The sequence below is a fragment of the Bombus vancouverensis genome, chromosome 14, assembly GCF_051014615.1.
Source record: "Bombus vancouverensis nearcticus chromosome 14, iyBomVanc1_principal, whole genome shotgun sequence".
NCBI classification, from domain to species: Eukaryota; Metazoa; Arthropoda; class Insecta; order Hymenoptera; family Apidae; genus Bombus; species Bombus vancouverensis.
In genome coordinates this window covers 9194837-9219069 of record NC_134924.1, presented here as the reverse complement: position 1 = coordinate 9219069, position 24233 = coordinate 9194837, and the positions used below count along the sequence as shown (strand labels likewise).

Sequence of the window (24233 nt, the reverse complement as noted above, 5' to 3'; positions counted from 1 at the left end):
AAACTTTGTCGGGAAGTTGCGTTGTTCCTGCCACCGTCCGTATTTGTTTTTCGCGAGAACGATGAAGCAATGTTCGTAACAAATGACTAATGGGTACGCAATCATCGAAACTAGAGATTTTACATTAACTGCGTTGTTCTAATTAAAAATAGGCCATGAGCGACTTTGTGGTGCGCGTTCTTCGAGAAGGTCTGTCGAGTAATTGCCGAGCAACGTCTCTAGGAAATGAAACACTAACGCTATTCTTCGGAATTTGCATGAAACGGCTGCTTTTGCATTCTTTCAAGCGACGCAACGTCGTAACGAGAAACACGCGTGACTCTCAATTACGCCACGCTGTTTATGGTGGTATTTGAGTCACTAATGCGACTTCCACTGAATCTCGATTGCATAATTGATCTGGCTTTTGTTTCAACGCCAACGGGAACGAACGAATGCAAACAGGAAACCTGCAGCACGGTTCATGAATAAAAATTTGTATTTTTCGTTTTATTGGTTGGCATCGTCGCTCCCTCGTCGGCGGTTCTAAAGAAGAAACTTCCATCTTTTAGAATAGCTACCCTGCCATACAATTCAATGAAACTGGCGCAACGTTGTGCACTGTATTCCATAAAGAAGGAAATCATGGATCGTTACGAAGGAAAAGAATGCGTTTCGATTGACAATTCCGCGTTTACGGCGCGCCCTTTTATTTAACTCGCTCGTTTGTCAAACAGCCTTCCGTGGAGAATACCCGTATGGAACGACGACACAGCGAGAAGCAATCGATATTTCCAAGCGACTTACGAGCAAACTAATTGCGTCAATTTACATTAATTTCAGCCACGCTCCCGTCGAACGTCATCCCGCAGCGAATTACTTGTACTTTCAATTAGCTTTCGGCCGAGTACGAACAGTGACTCACGATTTTATTGCGAAGTCTACACCTTGGCGTCGATAATGACACCATTCTCGACCAGCGATACTTCGAGATACGCTAAGATGAGAAAGGAATCCCACAAATTCCTTTTTCTTTCCCATTTTCCCTCCCGAAGCGTTATCTTTTTCACAATTGTTAACGCTTACTCGCCCCCATGGCAGAGGTTCCTGAGGTTCCGAGAAGGCTATCTACAGCGATTCGAAGAATTCCTCGTTATCCTGTCCTCGATAGCCCGTAAAACGACCTTTAAAAGTTTATCTCGCCTTCAAATTCTTATTAATACCGCAGCTGCTGCTACCAGAGTGGTTGGCCGGTGCTTATCGTTCGAAGACGGTCCCAATTACGCCTGAAATTCCCCACAGGGGAAGAAAAAGGGACACGGTACAAGCGGGCCGTTGTCGCGAGACGAGTTCACGGAAGTCCCCTTTGCCATGCTTGATTTATGTGCGCTTGCACCCGTGCGCAACTGATTGCTACCTGCGCGCTTGCTTATTTGCAGATCGGCTCGGTCGTGTACCCGTATGCACCGGCACAATCGATATCGGTCGTCTGAATACGAAGCTACTATTCTTACCGACGTGTACGACTTTTCCTAGAAATGCGATTTAGTCGAAGTCGTACAGTTGTAAGAATGTTTCCGAACATTCTATATATCGTCCTTTGTTCGAACATCGACATTTTATTGCCGTATTGGAGTACGATTTCCGTATTGGAGTACCGTGTTCCCTAATGGTCTATGGTTAATTTCTTTATAGTCGAAGAATCGCACGAGTCGATTAACGTGACTTACAGTTAGATGGTACTACGGTATTTGGCATACCGCACTCTTGAACGTCACGCAACGATATAACATTGCTCGCTTTTGATCGAACCTATTTGTCCAGTTTGACCGGCAGTTTTATCGGAAAGCTTAAGGGTAACAGCAATTTCGTAATGATAGTTTTGGTTCTGTCTGAGACCCATTCATACGTAGAATTGGACTCGGATTATTAGCTCTCAACGTGTATCTTGCAGCTCTTATTGGCTGCCACTTGTTTGCGAGACTAAGAAACGATAATTATAATACATCTACGTTAGGTACGCGTAAGTAACAAGTCAACTAAACTCACTACTTTCGAAATAGTTGATCAAATAGTGTGCGATAATTTATCACGTAAAATCGTAGAAAATTCACGAGTTTTCCGCCACGACGAACGTAAATCTGCAGAGGCTGTACCACGATTAATTTCGAGACGCGTTTCGAAGGGGCGTCATTATGTCTCGCATATATTATTCACGCACTGAACGGTTTACCGGCACAATGCGTCGTAAAACAGCGTGACTAAGTACGATCTATGGGGACTGCATGGCGTGCACCTTGTGGAAATTCTAAACAGAAAGTCTACCTACATTTTTCCCGTGATTCAAGATCGAAGTAAACTCCGATGGCAGACGAGTTAATCGAAACGGGATAAAATTAGAATTCGGAACTTGTAAACGGTGTGTCATGATCTTACAGAGGTCAAAGTACACGTTTATATACGGGGTGGTTGGTAACTGGTGGTACAAGCGGAAAGGGGGTGATTCTACGCGAAAAAAGAAGTCGAAAATATGGAATAAAAATTTTTTTTAACTTTTTTTTTAATTTGTCCATCGAGACAACGATCTACAGTGAGATCCGTCATAACGTACCGCATCTCGAAAACAAAGCCTCAAACGAAAAATTTGTATTCTATATTTTCGACTTCTTTTTTCGCGTAGAATCACCCCCTTCCCGCTTGTACCACCAGTTACCAACCACCCTGTAGTTTCAGATCTGGAAGTGTTCGATTTATTAGGTCGGCCGAAAAGTTTCGTTTTAGAAGGAAATAACGGACGCACGACATTTTTCGTTTTATATTATTTTATCGAATCACGTATGATCCATTTTGTTCCATCAAGATAAAAATCACGACGTTTGACAGATTAGGTTTCGTGTTTGTATAAAGATGCATCGTTGTAAAAGACGTGTCTGTAAAGGAAAGACACTTTTCGGACAACCTAATACATTCGTATCGCATATTAAACGTCGTTAAATTTATACGTAGGTTCGTTTCACACTGTTGGTAGGATCGTTGTTTAAGGCCGGAGACGAGTTGAAAGAAGAGCGGTTCGATGTCAAGCGAGGGACTGGCGAGAAAATCGAATCGATCGTAAAATCTCTGCCTACGTGTAAGGACATGACGCGTTGCATAGCCGGTGTGGCAATCCCGATGATTTCTAAGCAACGCGCATCAAACTGCTTTTTTCAATATCGCTGGATAATTTGACTTTCCACACAGTTGTAAATTTCTACAAAAATTCTAGTTCCGATATCTCGATTCTCCTGCCATAAGTGTCATAATCCTTTCTCTTTTAATTCTCTTTACAGCGGGTATTTTAAAACCGTACTTTGATGCAAATACAGTTTGTTTCCGTTGCGATTGAGCCTTAAACCATGTCCCGAGCGTAATACATCGTTACGAAACAACAGGTCAATCTATCCGCACAAGGAAAAATCTAAATGACATCGTATTGGATAGGTCAATTTCATCGGCGACGTTCGGTTCGAAGCGTGGCGCGTTCTGTCCGTGGTAAATGAGAGTTTTAGAAATCGTTAAGCGATATAAACGATAGGATCGGGCGACCAACACACGCTATTTATCCGCGAATGAAACGAAAGCGGTCGTTAAACGGGGAAATAGAACGGGGTATTAAAGCGAGGCATAAAGTAACGCCCAAAGTGAGAACCAAAGTAATTTACGCCTGATGGTTAAGTAACCTTCGGGCTCGTAAGATCTGATTGTCTGAACGAGAATCAACGATCGTCGGACATCTCGATTCCGTCGTAAAATCTCTGCCCACGGTTCTAGAGGTCAGCCTCGTTATGCCTGCTCGTGTGAAAATCTAAACGAGACTTCTGTTACACAACCGATTGCGGTTACGATACGATCCTTTGCTTCTTCCGTCCATTTAAATTTATTAGCGCCTCTTCTGTCTCAATTATTCAGGTTACTTTCTTCATCGACCGTTCATCGAGTTCGGACGAGTGGAATCGAGTGGGATCGACCGCGATTCCACGGCAATTTAGACAGCAGATTTCGTGTCAGCTTTTCAAATGTCGTCGCGGTTCCAGCGAACCAAGTTGTACCGCGGCTATTCCTCGCAACCGTCTAATTATATTCCGCTTAAATTCTTCAACATCGACACCTCCAATTACGTTGGAAATCTTACAAGTCGTGGTGGCCACCGACCGAGACCAGGAAGAAGCCAAACACGGTGTTGCTCGAGCCTGAGGGCAAGGATCCACGATCCTGGATACCATAACAGAGAGGCCGCGCCGCGTAGACAAGCCTGTAACGTATTACACACGATGTGGAAATCGGGTAGGTACGCGTTGGAGCGGCGTGGCCGAGCGAGAGGTGAGGCGAGGCGAAGGTGTGAAGGCCATGCGAGGAAAGCAACCCGCATTGTGACCGCCCTTTCCCTCCTCCGGACCCCTTTGCTCGTTTCTCGTGCAGGTCTGCCAATGAACGGCATTCCAACGGCATCTCGACTCGTTCATTGTCGATCTCCCCCTTCTCAGACACTTTCGATCAATCCGGTCTTCTCCTAAACGCGGCACAACTCCAGCTCGCTACCTGTCGTCACCTTGCACCTGGACAATCGGAATCAACTTCCCTCCAACCTTGCGATTTCCATTCTTTTTTTTCTTATTTCCCTTACATTTACTTCATTCGCTTCGTCTTATTCTTTTATTCTTTTCACTCTACCCACTGTGTTTTCTTTCATTCGTTTCTCCCCTGTCGTATTCCATGCAACTCGCAATTTCCTAGTTTTCTTCGACCATCATCCACCCTAAATTTATTTTTCTATTGTACTACGCGTCGCGCGCATTGTTTCGTTGCGATCGTTTACAACTATACAGCCAACGAAGATCTTTCCACGGATCGATCTTCCTTTCCGTATTTCTCGATCACGGACCCGCACTTACTCGAGCTGTTCTCCAACTCTCAGGCAATTTCACGGCACTTTGCCTCTTTTACCCGCGGCAATGACTCACAATGCTCGTTTTTAACAATGAAAGGATCAACTGCATCAGCAATATACAATGCTTATTGAAACCGAGCGTTCATAATGCTATCGTTACCACTTCATCTTTCGCGACTCTATTCTTTAAATTTCATCAATTTGCCAACCTATCGTTCGCGGATCTGCACATTGCACGTAACGTAAAAGTCGTTCGAGAGTTTTCATCGAATCTTGCGCAGCATATCATCGGTCCAATCGACGCAGATCTCTTACAATCTTCTCGTTTGTATCTTTTTTCTGTTTTTCTTTTTATTAAAGCTGCGCGACAAAGCGCGAGCAATTAATTTCTTTCATCGAATGCTTTTTGCTTTGAGCGTTTTTATCGCAACAAACCTGATATTCCTAGCACGATACCGGCAATCGGAGGTTGTCATTAAACGAGTTAAGAGGCGAGTACCGCTTTTTGGCGCTCCAAGTCATCGCGGAGCTGATTGTTCACGGTTCGCGATCGAGTGAAATTGTTCGTTCGAGCATGGATGACTTCACAAAGAAAGAACGAAGTAGACGACAGTGAGTCACCTCGAATGTACTCATTTATTGACACGGAGGACGATTGAACGTAGGTACGCTGTCTGCTATTACTAAAAAAAGACCCATCGAAGAGAATATTATTCCTGTCGATACTCGCGCCTTTTCAATGATATCATCTTCCCAAAATCGTCGACAACCGTATGATAAAGAGCTCCTTTCGATTCTCGTCGCATAACAATCGCCTGCCTGATACTAACACCGATTGAACTACTAGTTGACTCATAGATCGATTTCAAAAAGCTTTTGTGCATTTCATTTTGTGCGTTCTTCCATTTAGACCTTTGACTTAATACCAGAAACACGCGGGCATTGTGACAATTCCGTGTAAACAACTTTGAACACGACGATACATTTGCCCTGTTTCCTGGAAAACCCGTTAAACGGACTTCGCGATACCCTCGACTCACGCGATTAACGAGAACATTAACCTTGTACAATAGCATGTAATTTAGTAGCGATATTTTTAGTTTCTATATAGAGACAAGAAAACGCGATCGATCATAATTCCGTTGCTTGTAAAATAATTGTAATAAAATAATGTCGTGGTCGAATGAAAGCACCGTTAAGTAACACGAACGTGCTTGCAACTTAGTCAAATTTTTATTTTCTAATAAGCATTTCATTTCGCTTTCTAAATAAAAAAAAAAGGAAAAGAAAAATTCTGAAGATCGCGAGAGACAAAGGTGCTGCAGAGTCTCGAGTCTGGAGGATACCGAGCGGATGGTCGCGAAATAAAACGCGGTTCGTCGACCCTGTGCACCAGCTGACGACGTTCGAGCGTCGGCAACGGTCCGTTGTTCGTGCCGGCTCCTTTCATCCGCTTGATCTCAGCACCGATGATTCATTCCCCATTCCCAAAGCGGCCGAATAGGAGACGAAGGACGACCGCGACGAGGACGCGTGTGCAACTTGTTCGCCATGCTTCTTTTTGCCTTCGTGTCTCCTCTGTCCCTTCTTCAGCCCCTGTTGGCCACGTTTCTCACGTCCTTTCATTCTTTCGATCGGAGACAACGCGTGAAAGAACGAAAGTGGAAGCCAGCATCCCGGGGGCTCGTTTAATCCACGGAAACGATACACGCGAAGGGAAGGTCGAAGAAGAGACGAGACAGTCTTTGGGGAACGGTGTCTGACCGGCTTTTATTTGGCAGCACCGAGACGATGACCTCACTGCTCATTAATGCTCGCCAAGCTGGCTAAATCGGGCGTCGCTGACGAATCTGGCACGGTGTCCGCAACGTTCCGACACCTTGTGAAAAATGTGCCTCGTTTCTCGCGGGACGCTTTCGCAGTTTCGCCTCTGCCGGTCACCGGCTCCCGACCGAATTAGTATCACGTTTGTTTCCCTGAACGGGAAATCGTTGCCACCCATCGATCGCAGTTTTCCTATTATATATATATACACGTATAAATACGCTTAGCTTTTACGTCGAATAAATATCTCATCCATTCATCTACTGACTCGATTAACTCCATTCCACGTACTCGTCTATCTTGTATTTCTACCTATGTAGATCGTCGCTTCCTTTAACGAATACGATCTATCCTTAAACCTGATTCACGCTGGCGTTCATCGATCCATGTAGCCGAGCAGCCAGTGCCAAATCGTTATCAATTAGGGAGACGACGAGACGAGAGGAGAACACGCGTGGCGAGTACAATAAGCTGGCAGAATTCAACGACGAGTACTCACGAGTGCCAGCTTCTCTAGGAAAGTGCACGGTTTGACACGTGACGCTGACAGCCGCGCTGTCCTCTAGTGACAGCGCGTTGGAAAGCGTCCTGCGTGTGCAGCTAGGTTCTCCTCTTTCTCTTTCTTAGCCGGGCGATTTTCGTGAAACAGCAGGTCGATCGAAGGCGACCGCCACTTCGCTTCTCGACGTTTTCGTTCTGCTCTAGTTCCCTTACTTTCACCTAGGCATCAATTAAAAAGCTGCACGTCGATTGCTGTCGTCGTCGCTGCGCCGGTGTCTGGCGCGAAATCGATGCGACGATTTATCGGTGATAACGATCCAACCATAGAAACCGAAACTCGAAGAGTCGAAAGAGACCATCAGACGTTTCGAGCAATCGCTTCGATTGGAGAAACGTTGGCGAAGAAAGAGCGAAAGTGAAAATTTCCGATCTGTCGCTTAAAGAGAGTTCGAAGATTCCAATTTCTGTGTCTTAGGAATCGAAGGTTTGGAGAGCGATGATGGAAACGTAGTACAAGTAATCGGAGCTTTCTGAAGATTACCGTACGATGAATTTAACGATTCCCGAGGGAATCTGTTCTCGTTGGACACGGGTGGTCCCGGACCAGGAATCGAAGTGGTCGATCGTTCGAGGGAGAAGCAAGTGGATCGAGCCGCGACGACGAGGTTGGGTGAGTCAGAGAGAAAGTAAGAGTCGAGGCAACTTCGTGATTCGATGGTTTGACTTGACGGGCTTGGGAGAACAGGCCACGGATTAGAAACGCGATTCCACGCGGGGCCATCGCCCGCTGACTGCGACTGCCAATCATTGTTTCGCGCAAGTCTCGCGCCATAAATTCGAGGAAACTCCGTGACACGCGATCGAGTTTTCGTAATCGCGTTCAACGCATTCCTCTCGGTTTGCAAATTCCAACGAATAATTCTAGCTTTGTTGGATATTGCTTCAGATTTGTAGCTGGCAGTCTCAACATTTTCAAATTTCTACTATACGCGATCGTAGCTTTATCGAACGTCAGATCGGCGATCGTTGCAATGCGATTGGAACTTTCTCGATCCACTTTGCAAGGACTAACATTCCTCGCGAGGTTTTATCATATCGGAAAAATCCAGTTCGATCAATGCGGAAACGAAACTTTTAGCGATACCTCCAGAGTGAAAGGATGCGAAAAACTGCGCAGAAAAGGTGGGATTCGTCACACAGTAAGGGAAAGGAAATGAATGAGAGATGCATAGTAATTTCGTAGTGAGAAAGCGTGGCTGTCTCTCCTTTTTCATCACGAACAATGTAATTTCGACATCGTCGCTTTGAGACATTCTGAAAGAAAAAACAGAAAAAAAGAAAAGAGAAGAAACTATCTTTTCTCAGAACAATATGGAACGTTCGATGTGGTCAAGAGTTAAACAGCGTACAGTTGGCTGAAGCGTAATTGCGTATCGTATCGTATCACGCACGAATATCGAACGGTGCGTCACGCTCTGCTATATTTTTTTCTAGATATATCGCGAGGGAACGGGGATCGGGCCGGAAAAATAATCGGACGCACCCGTTTCACGAAGATGTTTGCTAATCTGAGCGATTCTGTCAACGCGAAAATAAACGCGATCGACGCTAACCCACTAATAATCGTATCCTTATCGCCGTGACTGATGAGAAAAATGCAATAATAACGGAGGAGACTGGTTATTAATGAAATTCGTAAGACGTGGAATGCTTAACCAGGAAGGTTTTAACGAGAAACGTAAAGAGAAGCTTGTTCGACTTAACTCTCGATAGTCGATAATATTAGCAGAATTTTGAAATGGCAGCGGTGGCTTGCACGAACGATTCTAAAATATAGCAACGCAATTTTCACGCGACGTTGTCGAGGACGAAAGCGATCGAACGGAATAAGATTCGAGACAAAGTCTTTTCACCGAAGGGTTTCGAGAATTTTTCGACCCACGACGCAGGCACGTAACGAAACACGCGCATCATCCGTGTCCTCCTCGACACCGGAGCCAGGGGACGATCCGATGGCGCCACGCGTTCGCATCTCCACACGCCACGAATTACCGAACGATGCGTCACACGAGCTTCTGCTTTTCTCGACGATGCGATGCCTCGAAACGAGACGTGACGAGAGACGACAACGAAAGATCGAGAATTGTACGTTTTAATCGACGTCTGGATAGAATTGATTAATCGAAACGAGAAGAAGAAGAAATAGAATCGAAGGAAGCATCAAACAACGTACGAAGACAATGAAAATTCTTTCCTTTTTGAGAAATGCTTCTTGTTGAATCTGTTATCGGAATTATTGTCGAAATGGTTGAGAACCATTGTTGCCACCAGGTGGAAGAGGATGCAGCTGAAATCCGCGACGATGAATAAACACGCCGCTTTCGAAAGCTGGCTCTATACCGAGGATGTTGAAGATTTCGTAGCTCGATAAAGCCTCGAACGAACAACGACCGTGAAGGAAAGAAAAGCGATGCGACCATGGCGTAATTCATAATTGAAAGGGAGATTGGTCCAAGATTCAACAGAACGCAACATTGCAGGCGATAGTTACGAAATATTGGAAGAAGAACGATTTAAGAGAAAGAAGAGTACGTTTTATCCCTGTCACTGATTTCTCGTCGATCTTATCTTATTTTAGTTTCAAACGTCCATTTTAGTTTCAAAACAAATTTTATCGATGACAATCGCGTCATCGTAAGTAACCTGGAATTTCTTAATCGAACACTGTTCATACCGTGACAAACGTTCGAATCCACTTAAAACCTAGCGCCATCGACGGCGATTTTTTGGTCAGACATTGCGTCATACGTTCAGTGATGAACAATATTTTGTTTAAACGCCGCGGCGTCAGATTAGCGTCTGTTTATCTGCGGATCGTGATAACGAATTCCGTGAATAGCGAAGCAACGATGGAGTGCGTCATTCTAGTTCGCACGTTGGTTCGCGGAACCAAGAAAAAGCGACGAAATCCAGTCATCGATAAGTGGAATCTAAGTATTGCACCATCGATGGATGATTTTAGCGAACAATTAATCCAAATGACGTCATCGTGTGTACTTTTCTCGAAAAGATTCGAGGTTCGTGAGTCAACGATAAGACAAAGTCCCAAAACCTGATCCTACCGAGATTCACCAGATTCTTGAACAAAATTATCTTTCGAAATACTACCTTTTTTTAACTTCTATAATAAATTAGATTTCTCTCAAAACATATTTCGTCGTCGACGCGGAAATTTGTATCGTACAAGTGATACCGCACCCCCGCGACGTTCTACGAAAAACCGTCCTCTAATCCTATTTCTCGTCGTCCTTCATAAATTAAAGACCTCCACCTACGCAGATATGCCTGCAGGCTCGCCCCTGAGGATTAAGGCTCCGATATAAAAACCCGCGTGTCCCGTTGACGAAGATTCCTCGAGATCGTCCAACCGGATACCGTCGAGAAAGAACGCTGTTTAGCAGGGACTATGCATCATCCAGGAACCATATGCGCCTGACGATGGCTCGGTTTCACGCGTGAATAGCGCATCAGAGTCGTCGAGCAGTTTACGTTTGCCGGAGCACCCTCGACAACGAGGAAACTGCGGTCACGATCGTAATGTCTTTCGTGGATGGTAAACAGAAGCACAGGGTGAAGGAAAGAGGGAGACAGATACGCTGTACAGAGCTCGGGAAGGCTGTTACGAGCTGAGTGGACGTAGAAACGATGTAAGAAAATATCGAAGGCAATGGATATGGTTGAAGCTGCGTGGCCAGCGTGTGGCTGCCGTTGACGGGAAATTGACGAAGGAATTGCGAGAAATAGCGTGGATCGAAGCGAACTCTGCAACTCGAATGTAATTACGCTCGATTTGTAATATAATGGTTGTCCACATATTTGCTTAAAAATGTTACGATATCGTATAGGAAGATTATCAGCCAAGTCTCGACGTTCGCGTACCAGCTGATTAGAAATTTTAATTAAAAAATTTGTTATCGCTACGGAAACTGGATCTGCCGGAACAGGCAACGACCCACTTACACAACCGGAAAAAGTGACTCAACCAGATCCGAAATTCCATCCCAAACGGTCGCCATCCGCGATTGCTGGCAGGAGGGGCTGGATAGCAAAGGGGTGGATGAGGAGAAACAATGCGTACACGTCATACGCATTCGATGAATAAGCCCGTGAATTAGGTACAAGAGGCGAGGAGGGGAGGGTTTGACAAGGCCGGGAGAAGGTGGTAGAAGTATCAAAGGGAACAGGCCGGTTGCGTACAAGGGGTGGACGCGGCGAAAAAATGGGGCGGGGGGCAAGGCGCGTGTGCACTGGACACGTTAGTCATTGATACACTTTAAACCGAGCTTCTAGCGGGTGACTCACATATAATAATCGTCATCGACAGCTGATCCAGATGCGTCGAGTCCTGTGTTTCTCCCTCGATTGGACGCCGCTTAGCATCGAGGGGTGGTTCACCCCCCCGAGCCTCTCAGGATGCTGAGCGAGGGATCGAGCAAAGCGCACAAAAGCAAAATATAGCCATTCTGACGCTCCCCCTCCCCGCTCCCTTCCGCTCCCCACTGCCGGATGGCCCGTTCAAAAAGCGATGACTAATTCATTAAAGGCCTGCGTTGCCCAAAAGCGGCGCAGCCTTCACGCTTCCACGCTTTTCCGATTTTCAATTTGGCCCTGCAGCTCCTCGTGGTCGAGTCAGGGCGGGGGGTGAATCCCACGGGCACTGATCGAGCTAATAAGAGCTCTCCCCTTGCCTACCATCTCTGCTCGTCCTTTTTTTCTTCTCTCTCCTTTCCCTCTCCCCCAACCCCATTCTCGTTCGTTACGTACTCGATGATGATTCAACCGGTTGCCGACCGTTTGATGCGACGCTTCTTTGTGACGAACTATCGAGAGTGTATATTTGGACCGCTTTGTTGCACGGCTTGACGAATGATTCGACGAATGGTGAAATTCTGGGGGCGCGTCGAAGTGGGATTTTTTACCGGACTGAAAACCAAAGTCGACGAAGGGTGTTTCGACGATTTACTCGATTCAATGACCGTTTACGTACTTCGATCTACGATCCATTACGTTCGAAACTCCGTATGGGAATTATAATTCTTCTAAAAAGAAACCGATATAAGAAAGCGTCGATATTTGCGTAATATGAGAAAGAGGAATGGCAGCTGAAAGATGAGGCTATTTTCCACAGGACGAACGATTCATCACGAGTGTCAAACCGCTGAATGGTAGCACGGTGAATGAAAGGTTTCGATGAACCGTCGCGTCGGTCAGGCCAGCTCTCGTTGGACGTAATGCAATTTGCATGAATTACAGCGGCGGCGGTTCTCTTCGGTATGTTACATGGCCGCGGAACACATACGTGCAAACTCGCCAGTCACACTCTGTTATTCCCTTTGTTCTCGCGCAGAACGAGATCGTGAGAATTAGCAGGATCGTGTACACCACTGTAATGGCCGACTCTCCGCGTATTCATTACCTCCATTCCTCGTTTCTGCTCGTGGAACGTACACCTCCCATTTTTTTCATCGTTTCTATACGCCGATCAACGTACGTAATAAATCGCCGGTGGGCAAAATTGTCGTAACACGCGGTGGAACGCTTAGGTAGAAAGAGCTACTGGAACGCGTTTAGCGATGGAGAATTGGGAATGCTGAGTGCTCAGGGCTTTGTGTATTTTTCTTTTACGATCTGCCCCTAATTTTATGAGTACCGCGCGAGATAGTGCTCGTAAAATGGTTTAAAAGCTCGTTGGAACTTTTGAAATTGCAAGTTTAAGAGAGAGTGAATTTTAGAGCTGCCATTTCTTACGAGAATCCTATTATCATCAACTGGTCTGAATTAGATTTGAATTGCGTTTGGATCGCGTTTTTACGTATCACTGAAGGAAGACACGTTCTTATCGTAGTTTAAAGATTTCGATAGACATTAACGTTCAATTGCACTTTAATAAACATAATCGATACTATGCCATACGTAGAATCTTTTCGTATCGAAAGTAGCGTCTTTGATAATTTTCTAAAAAGCTGGAATTTAAAGAGGAAACTTCGAACGTACGACAATGATTGTCAAAGGAAACGTCAGTATCCGCGCGTGCGTGGTCTCACGGTATTTCGCTGAATCTGCAAGCAGATTTCGCCAATACAATTTCCATAAATTATTATCGACATCGGCCGATGCATATTTATGCGTGACGTACACATCGTCCTTCCTCTTATCGCGACAGAAGGACGAGCGTATCGCAAATAAAACACTCGATGTTAGAGAGCCCATCGTTCGATCGATTCACGATGATTCACGCGCGACCGCTATCGATAAAATTATTTGCCTCGCGATCGTTTGTTATTCGCGGGTCCCGTGATAACGCAATCGGGAATGTACCTCTTTGCACCGTTTCAGTTTTGAAAAATATTTTTCCATTGACGTTCTTTTCATCCACATTATTTAGCGAGAATAATTTTGTCTCTACGAGAATGAGGTAACGAAAAACCGACGACGTTTCGACTGGGATTATATAATATTTAAACCACGATTACGATAATCGAGCGATCAATCAGCCGAAATGTCTCGGTAAACGAAATTTTCTTGTTCGTGTTGTTTCATTAAACCTGTGACGGATATGAATATTTATAACGGCGGTTTGAACACGGTATCCTTGAATTTGAAATTCCCCGTTTTCATTTCTAAACAACTTCTCGTTAATATCGTAAACGGAAGATTACAGATTATGATACTTATAGGATGCAAGAAATTTCGAAACCAACGAACGATATTTCTAAAATTGGGATCATCGTTTGCCGATACGTTGGATAAAACGACGATAAGATCGAGCCGATGATCGTGAAAGGAGGGTGGCGACGATCGAGAATCGTCAGGGATCGCAAAGATCGAATCTCGGCGACTCGCTTCCGTGGGTGGCTCCACACGAGGACGTAATTCAACGTTAACGTAGCGGAAGTGGCGATAAAACGGCCGAGCGGTAGATAGCACGCGCTCTCGCAAGAATGAACACGATTACGAAGTCTCAATGAACGGCCACCTCGGTTACGATTGTGTTCCCGCCGGAAACGCAGCAGATAGCGCGAAAACGTCCATTGCTTCGCTGGAAATTGATTTATTTTCGCGGCGAGTGCCACGATCCGAGCAGAGCTACTACCATTGTGAAACGAAAAAATCTGGTTTCGCGATCAGTTGACAGAAGATTAACGAGCTTTTGCGCGCGAGATAATCGATTAGAACTTATTTCGCGAATAAAGGTCAGTCTGCAGAGTTAACTGAATATTTAAGCGTGTGATCTGAAAGTTTATCGCAAGAATTTGTCAAAGCGATTATCTATATTTTTCCAATGCGACGATACGTTCCATCGAAGGTAAAATTTATTTCTGACTCTCCTACTATTCGTTGAAGTAATCGGCGCTCGAGTACACAACGGGAAACAGGCTCGCGAATCCGCTCGTTCGATTGATAAAGCCGATCAAAAATCAGCCATTACGAAACTCTGGCTGGCAAACATCGTCATCGGAGCTATCTCTTATCTCTTCGCTAGCGACTTTTCTCTTTTCTCTACACCCATCTCCCTCGCATATTCGTGCGATTAGCATATTCGGCGAAACGAGGGAACTTGGCGGGTTGGAGGAGCAGCAAAAAAGGGCCGGTTATCGTTGTTTTGGCAAGAGACTCGATACCGTACAACGTCCTCGTCGCGTCGGTCCAATCGCGCTTTCCACTGACGAAAGCATGACTCATCGTGTATATTAACCCCGCGGCATGTTTACGCTGGCTGAAGTGCGCTCGTATGGCCGTATGTCAAAATCACGGTTGCATAACGAGCGCCGCCTCCCCTTCGACCAGCCACCACCTCCATCCCTCCATCTCGAGTTCCCTTACGGATATTTAGAGGTGATTCAGGCGTGGATTACGAGACTTGGCTGCCACTTTGACCTTAATGTTTAGACCAGAGCAACTCGCCATGGGACACGCTCCAGCTAATCGAAATAGATCGAAAAACGAGAGCTTCGTCGAGGATACGTCGCGCGCGCTTTTCTTAGCGGATGTCGTCGTGGCATTGTGCACGAGTAACAATTAGAAATAAGTCGTAATTGGAGATTCGAGCGGGCAAGTTTCGCAATGGTTGAAGACGGAGGTAGACGGTTGGGCGAACGTTCGGGAAGAAAATTTGTTCGCGGCGGAAATGCCAGATCTACGACGATGATAGATAAGCAGATCGTATTAATGTATTTTATTGTGAAAGATAAATACATTGGTGATTCGACTGGCTGGGTACAACTATTTCAGGATCGCGAGAAAGTTCAAGAGTCACGGTTAAACGATCGTAAACTCTAGTACAATTTTAAAATGCAATGATTTTTAAAATGGAATATGTAAAAATGTTGAACCGAGTAACGTTCGGCGAGCATCCAAGCTTGAAAACCTTCGAGATCAGATACTTCTTATCTTATCATCGAACAACTGACACGAGGGAAAAGGAATATCCATAATGTATCGTTTTTAACCTTTAGCCGATTGAAGTAACACTGAACGTCCCTAGAAATTCATAAATTCGAGAAAAAGAATTCGAATTTTATACGACTTGTTCGTTGTAGAAACAAAGATAATCGTCGTGATAGAAAAGGAGGATAGATGGTAATAGGCAAGCTAATCGCATTCACGACGCCGCGTGTAATACACAAGCTGCTTGCATAATTTACGACGAAGACGCACATGCAGCCGCGCGTGCACCGCGTGAACGAGATTCGAATCGCTACGTCCTTATCTGTGGAAGCGATATCGCGCGCGCCTCTCCGCATCGTTCGAGCCTGGTGGCGCTTAGTTCATCGGTGAATTTAGCCGATATTGGTCTCCCCGTCGCGTCTCGTCGCCGCGACGTGTCGCTTTTGCGCGACCACGGAGCGCGTTTTTTTAAGACGAGACTAGAGCCCAGCTGTCCAAACGGCTCTACGACTACCATTTTGCGCCACGCTGACGGTATTTAGGTTTTAGATGCCATTTCCTCTTGAGTAATCGTTTTTTGGGACATCGAAATTGAATATCTATATCGCATTCGTTAATTTTTTACGCAGTACAGATCGAAAGAAGCAGAGGATCGCTCGTTATTGATACAAACGACATAAAATTCTACCAATTTCTCAAACTTCCTATGCGAAGAGGTTTCAAAACGTTTAAAACTCGAACACGATTGGTTCACAAGCAGCTCTATTCATAACCTGACGTCTGCGTGGGATCGGTACGTCAATCAGAGAAACATGGAACCTCTGAATTCGAAATTACGAATCTTTTCTTCGATCGTCGGCTTTTCCATACGAGAAAATGCCGTTCTTCAAGCTGATTTCGCAAAACGCATCTTCCACTCTTGTGATCGAATTATTTCAATGGAAAAAAATCAAGAAGATCGAAAGAACGTGAAAAACGTAATTCCGTTTCGCGAAACTCTTCGTAGATCGTTCGAAGCACAGAGTACACGAACGAAGAAGATCCCAATTTTCTCTTCGACTAGGAATTTCTCGGTAAAATAGACAAACGGTTCGTAGAACGCGGAAGGAGTCCGAGCGTGCGCGTCTTTCTGTTTGTTGTGCTTTCCGCTGCGCGGACGCTTACTTCATCGCTAATTTAACCGGTCACCCTGCTTTCGTCATCCGACGAAAAAGTCGTAATATCCTTCGCGCTTGAAATTACAGTCGATAACCTTTCCTCGTGGCTCGGTCGCCACGAGCAGATTCGTCGTTCGAATATTTATAATCGCGTCGTATCTCGAGCTTCGTCCGGGACGAAAAATCGGAAAAATCGGAAGAGGGAAGATTGGAGGAACGAAACGTTGGTGAAACAACAATCGTGGCGCGTACAAGGGAACTTCGGTCCGCGGTACGACCGGACGCGCAAACGCTTTTACTGGCAATAAACCGAAAGTGTGACGCAAATCGGAGATAAATTTAAACGACTCCCTGTGACGCGAGCTGCGAATTATTCCCCGGACCGAGAGACGAGACACCGGCGAGCACGTGGATTAGGGGCATTTTAGAAAGGTGCCTTCTATTTTTTGCCCCAGCCATTAGGCGTCTTCGCGAGTTTCGTCGGATTTCAGGGAACTCGGCGAGTCTCTTTTTTTTTTTTTTGTGGAACATCCGACATTGCTTTCGATGCGACGAGATTTTGATTTTAAAGTCGATAGAATTTTTTATTTTACTCTCTTGCGTCGTTGATATATTACAGACAAGTCGATTGCTTAGGTTTCCCAGATTCGTAGATTTATTGAACGTGAAATTCCGGAGAAGTCGAGAATTGCGTACGAAATTGTCAAATTAAGAGTCACGAGTATTGGGTTATCAGCCATTGATAGCGAATAATACTATTATTAATTCGCGATCAAGGTCACTGCCAATCGAAACAGTAGATAGCCGTATTCGTAAGCATGCTATCAAACGAGAGTCGCGCTACGTATTGTATTTTCCAAGCAGATGCTCCATGTATTCGGTGATCGGCCAGGTAAAAAGACAAAAAAAAATATAACAGCTAGATATCTAATAAATTCTATAGTAAATTCTAGTACGCCGATGATCGAGAACGTCGTAGAATAAAAAGAAAGCAAAGGTGGAAAAAGGATGAATCTTTTTAAACGATCGAAGCACGATAACGCTAAAAAATTGCACATTTTAAGGTACGATGAAGCTTTCAAACTGTAAAAATGCTGAAATCGGGAAGGTAGTTGGTCAAAGTACGAATGTTCCGAGCCGATCGATCTTTTTAAATTCTATCGAGTCTATTATCATTTCGGTGGGAAAAATTTGCGACGATTGAATAAAAAAGATAGGCAGTTCGCGTTTGTCCCGTAAATATGACCCAATGCGATCATCGATAGATAACAATTAATTAATAACCGTACGATATCTAATAAGATTCGGCAATGTTCACCTTGTGATCGATTCATCGATCGATCAAAATAAGAATAATCTAGCGCGATCGAGTTCAAATCTTGCTTTTAATTAATCGCGAGACAGCGCGAATCGTGAAATTTCGTATAAAACCGCGATCTTACCACTTGTTTGGCTACGATACGTATCAACTAACGTTCATCGACCATCCTTTCTCTTTTACGATCTAATCTTATCGGTGGATGAATCTCGCGGGTCCAAGTAGTCAACGAGAATTCTTATCAAAACACGTAGCACATATTCAAAAAAGCGGAATTTTTGTATTTTCTCTCGAGCGAACATCGTAACGAGTTTCCAAAGAAATTTCTCTGACACGGCACATTTCCCAAGATCGTCCGTTTCTGGAGTAGCGAGGCTCGTTGATATTCCCTCGAGCAGAGAACGAGTCTCGTGATCGACTTCTACGCAAAGAAGTCGAAAGCAGAAGGCCGCGCAAGCGCGTGAGTCACGCGGTTTTTCATAATTCTAAGGCTACGCGTTTTTTTCTCATCCGACATTCCGCGTATGCATTCCCGTCTAATGCGCAAATATTCGTTTCATAGGAGCCGGCCACGCTTACCAACGCGCGATCGCCGCGGCCTTTCGGCTTTTCCAAGACGATCGATAAACCATTGACGGACTGATGTTCTCTAATCACTGGAATCATCCTTCCGTCACGGGAAATCGTAAATAACCAACGATCGTCCAATTTGTCCGATTTCCTCTCTTCCCTCTCTCTCTCTCTTTTTTTAATGGATTTTTGAAAATTCCACTCGTGGGTGGAAAAAAACGTCCTCGAGGATGACGAGTAAAAGACAACACTCCGAAAATATCGGCGGTGACTAAGTGAGGCTTTCGAAAAGATCGCTCGGTGTCGAAGGAGCGTATTAAATTCGGTTTTACCAGGATAGAAGATAGCTGGCCAGAAAAAGAAGACGCTTGACGAAGAATGATTGACAGCTGCGATTCAGGGTCACGCAATATTTTGTACGCTCGTAATTTTTTACACTCCGCGTGTAATCTTAATTTTCATTTTCTCCAAAAAAAAAAAAAAGAAAAGAAAAAAACAGAGAAAAAAAGGCGAAGATTCGAAAAGAATCTGTTCGAGCCTTGAAAACTCTGCGAATACGCTTGGACATAAAATCCTGAAAAAAAAAAGTGACAAAAAGACGCAAGCGACAGCGTCGAAGGTGAGAAACTTGTTAAGCCTACTGGTGAGCGAGCAGCAGAGAGGAAAAGAGAGAGAAAGAGAAGGCGACGAACAGACAGAATACGCACGACATACGGCGATACACACGAGCCGCGGCAAAAGGTGGGGATCTATTCATAGGAATGACTCATGTCGGAGATGACGCCGCGAATAGTTGGCCAGAATTTGCGCACTACACTATGCCACCGGGCTCCCGTCCCTGATTCCGTTTGCCAAACGCCGAACATCGCGCCATACCAGAGGCGCAGCTCGTGCACGCGTCGTCACACTTTCCTCAACTTTGTTACCGCCACAAGGAGGAATAGCGCGTTCCCTACCACTCGCCATCAACTTCATCGCAATCCCCACTTGTACAAGTTACATCGATGAAGTTGCAAAATTTTGCCGCAACAGTTGGTCCGCTAGCTTTCACACGGCTTCGCGATGTCGTTCCCCTTTTTTCGCAAAATATTTCCAACTCTCGAATTTTCCACCTACTGTATACAATTTGGTGAATTTATTTCGTTGTTTTGGGAAAGTAAAAGTATTCGATATTAAAATATCCAAGCGTTTGTCTATAGAAGGTATAGTAAAATAGGTGGAATAACAAAGCTATGGATCGTCCGATAGCGTTGAATTTCTTTTTCGCCAATCTAGCGAATATTTATCGCTGATTTAAAATTTGCAGATATTCTTAGTTGTTCGTTCTAACGATTTAAACACTTCGTCCATTCGTTCGTACAATCGTTTCGATCGCCAGGTTTTATGTATCTCGGTTTTAAAGAAGAAAACTCATTGAAGAAATTTCATTCATTCTTCCTTGAAACTGAATGAATTTGCCAGTAGCCTTCGTACCACTTTCGTGTATTAAATCCCCCTCTATTTTCGCATTTTCCACGCAATCTTCCTCAACCCATCGGACGACCTTCCTGCAGAACTTCGAACCGCGTGCACTGTAATCCAATGCAGCCACGTGCATCGTAATGCACGCGAATAGGAATTAAGTTAACAACGGAATATTCGCCGGCATCTCGAAGCTTCATTTATGACGCGTGTCACTGACGCACGATCCATCCCAATGCAATTGCTAGAATCATGTTTATCGCGTTTCACCACAACCATCTCGTGCGATTCTGCGTCGTTTCTGCAGCCGTTATCGGGATGACTAGATTCACGATGCGAGCGCAAGAGATGGAAAAATACGCGCGTTATCAATATCAGATGATCGACTAATTCTTGGCGACAGTTTGCCTCGTTCGTAGATCCAGCGATACGATTGTTCCGTACGAAACGCTCGAATTTATTGCGGATGATTCGATCGAACGCCAACGATTCGATTCAATTTAGTTAATAGACAGATCTAAGAATAAGGAGAGTTTCATGGCATAATAAAACTGCAAAATGCAGCTTGACGATTGGAGAATGGTTGGCTCTGAAGATACAACCTTTCTGTCAAGTGGACGCGTGACGTAAAGAAGAAAAATAGTTCTGAAAATAGAGATAAGTGTTCACTGGGTTTTCAAGTATCCAACTGCAATTTTCAAAGTTTTCGGCAGAATTTTGTATTGAAAAAGATTTGTAAAAAGAAATATAAAATAAAGATATATATGACTTTTGAAAGTACGATGTCGGTGAATTTAAAAGAGAAAGATGAGCAGGAGAAATGGTGCGTACTAGACGAAGAAGAGAGGTTCAACGGCAGAGTCGACGTATACATCGGTAGCTGCACTCCGTAAAACGAGCACGTATCGGCGTATCTGGCCGGAACGAGGCGAGAAAACGCGTTTAGTGGAGTACAGAGTACTGTTACTCGAGCCTCGACACAGAGGAGCACGAGCCATCGTTGATACGCCATCTTCCCACCCACGTTTCCATCATATTTTCCATTCAGTTTCCCGGTTGATTCACATGTTGCTCTTAATGAAACCAACGAGGCAATTTCAGTTCCCGCCTCTAATTTTTCATTTACGACAACATTTGAATCGTTCTGCCTGGGAAAAGGAGTTTGAAATTTTCCTAGGTTAAATTGGAGATTTATATCTCATCTCGTTTAGAAGAAACTTGCAAACGTCTAAAATTTTCCATAATGAAAATAAGAATTTACGTAGCCCTTGATAGAGGTGACGTTTGAGAAATAGCGTGCCGATAAACGTACAAGTTACGCAAGGAATTCTTACGTGTTACGTAACGATGGTAATTGATAAAACACGAACGATTCGTAAGAAAATACATATCTGGCGGGGTAACGAAACTCGTAAATTTTTGGCTCGTGGTTAGCGCAAATAAAGTGTTACGCCGCGCGACTCTCTGCCTGGCCCAGGTCACACACCGCGGGCCAGACGGACACCAGAGGTCCGCTCTTCCGCACGGCGTACCCTCATTAGCCTAAGTACCCGTCATAAACCCGAGTAATTTGCTCGTTAAGGTCCTTCAGACCCAACAAATGTCCTTTTCTAAATCAGTTTCTAAAGACTATTGTTTACTACGGCTTGGCAAGGGAAAGTTGAATTTTTCCACGTACGATGCTTCCTAATAACAACTTTCTATCAAGCGCAGCTAAGACCCTTCCTAATCCACCAACCTTCGTTTAACCAATTAAAAACGAAGCCTATTCCCTCACTCTCCTAAATAACATCGGCTCCAACAAATCCGATGGTCCCGTGCGCTAGACACACCGATCCTTAGCCTTCCTCCGAGACAGCATCGTCTCCCAAGAGGCACTGATTTCACATCCTTCGAGCGGGTATACACACCCGCAGATCAGTCACTCACTCATCTCGTACATACGCACCAGTGTAACTATCCTCGTTATAAGTTGTGGAATAAACGGTGACCTAACTTACTACTGTGTAATATTCAATCAACCACCTCTGTTATCCTACCCGAAACAGGGGAACGACTACTTCGCGGCGTCGATTCACCGAATCGTAGCGAGAATTTACGCCTCTCGCTGACGCGTTTTCCTCGCGACAGCGTCTCTCCGCGATCGGTCGTAACATAAAGCATCGCGATGATTCGGCGTTTCGAATGAAATATACAAAGGCAAAGACGCGCAGAACTTTCGCGACGGTCGCATCATCGTTATTTCCGAAAGTCAGACGTTTCCACGTTATCTTATATAAACAACAAACAACGCATATAACGAGAATCGTCACGTATCATTTTTTAACTTAACTAAAGCGACATATTAAAACGAGAAGTTTAAACTCGCTGCGCTTAGTCGATCGCGTACAGAATAAACTCCTTTCTTCGACGAATTAAGAAAGATTCTCCTATACAGACCGAGTAGGCGAAGTTAAGATAATAAATAATAAGAATCACTTACCCAAAAGAAGAGCGGGCTCCCTGTTATCGTCCAGCAACGCAACGAGTACGAGGAACAGCGGATGCTGAACGGGTAGTCGATCCACATCGTCGGTACAATCGTCGTACACGATCACCTCCCTGTAGTGCCTTCTACGCAACAGTTCTTTGCCTTCTCTGGTGTTCGCCAAATCGGCCAGACTCGCTTTACCCAATTGCAACCTTCTCCGGTTGAATCGATCCGAGCAATTCACATTGATGGCGCCCCTTACGTGGTTCACGTTGTACAAAATAAACGGTCGGCAATCGAGCAACACGGAACCACTGGGATCCCGTCCGAGGAGACGATTCGCCAGTTCATCGGCGGTGATGGTCTTAGTCCTCTGGAGTACCAGCTGTCTCTGCAGCGTGTTGTTTTCGGAGCACGGACTCGCTGGGAGGCTGACGGTCTCCACTTTGCAGCGTTTCGACGCGGACAGCTGGTGCTGATGAAAGTGGTGATGATGATGAAGATGATGGTAGTGACGATGAACGTCGGATAACGGGAGGTCGCAGTCGGTACCGCTGCTTGAGCTGCTACAGGCGCTGATGTTACTTCCGCTGGCGTTCAAACTACACTCGGTGCCGTCGCTGGCTATGCAACTGTCGACACCGCTGCTGGTCGACGAGCTGGGCGATACCGTGGACGTCGGCGAGGACAGGAACGTAGACGCGCTCGCTGGTGGTCCTGGCTCGCTCAGACTGCGATTCAGAACCAGCTTCAGGTTGTCCCGGGAGCGTCCGGCCGAGACCGGCTCGCAGCACACCAGAGTCGACATCGGTGACAGCGACGATGCCTGCCGATGCTGCTGTTGTTGTTGGAACGTGTACGTACTCCTGACGTCAGTCGTGGTTATATCGAGACACGAGCTGGACGCCGCTGCGGATCAGAAGGGTGCTCTCGTCAGATGTTATGCGCTTTCTGACGCGCATTCGATGCTCAGGGAGGTTTATGAAGTTTCGGGAACAAGGTGGGAGTGGAAAATAGGAAATAGCGATAATTCGGCTTTGTAGATTGACGGCTTTCTAAAAACTCGCAGACTACAGAGAGGTTCTTTGTCCAAGTTAATCTTACGAATGGTGTTTCAGAACACCGATTGTTCGAAATTTTAGTTGGCCGTCCGTTTATGGCACGGACAGGCCCATTCCTCTTTTTACGACATTCCGAAATACGTGTCCTTCCAGGGCAATAAACGTAACGACTCGAGGTCAGGAAAAACCCAGGAAAGGACCAACCGGAAGGGCACGGTGGGGAGAAGAAATCCAACTGCGGGAGGAGAGAATCAGGAACTGGGAAACGGAGTTCAGCTTCAACCATCGGACAGTACAGACATAGGACGACAGCGTCCTCAGTTAGTTCATCTACAAGCAACGAAGAGTACAGACACAGGACGACAGAGTCCTCACTTAGTTCGATTAAGTGCTACAACTAATACAAATAAAGTGCCGTCTAAATCTAACACTCGAGTTACTTCATCTCCTCCACCTTGAACGTTAAGTCATTCGAGGTACGCGATATCGACCGATCGGTTTGACCTGACCGGTTGCT

The 24233-nt window shown here is 45.2% G+C and overlaps 1 protein-coding gene across 4 annotated transcripts in view; it reads right to left on the bottom strand.

The window, feature by feature from the left end:
- Positions 1-24233, bottom strand: part of LOC117154223 (dual specificity protein phosphatase 10) — a 61853-nt gene that overhangs the window by 21511 nt on the left and 16109 nt on the right. For all 4 annotated transcript variants that reach the window (XM_033329024.2, XM_076624221.1, XM_033329054.2 and 1 more), the window contains one exon: positions 22668-23564. In XM_033329024.2, coding sequence (XP_033184915.1) covers positions 22668-23564 — 897 coding nt within the window. The remainder of the gene's footprint in view (positions 1-22667; positions 23565-24233) is intronic.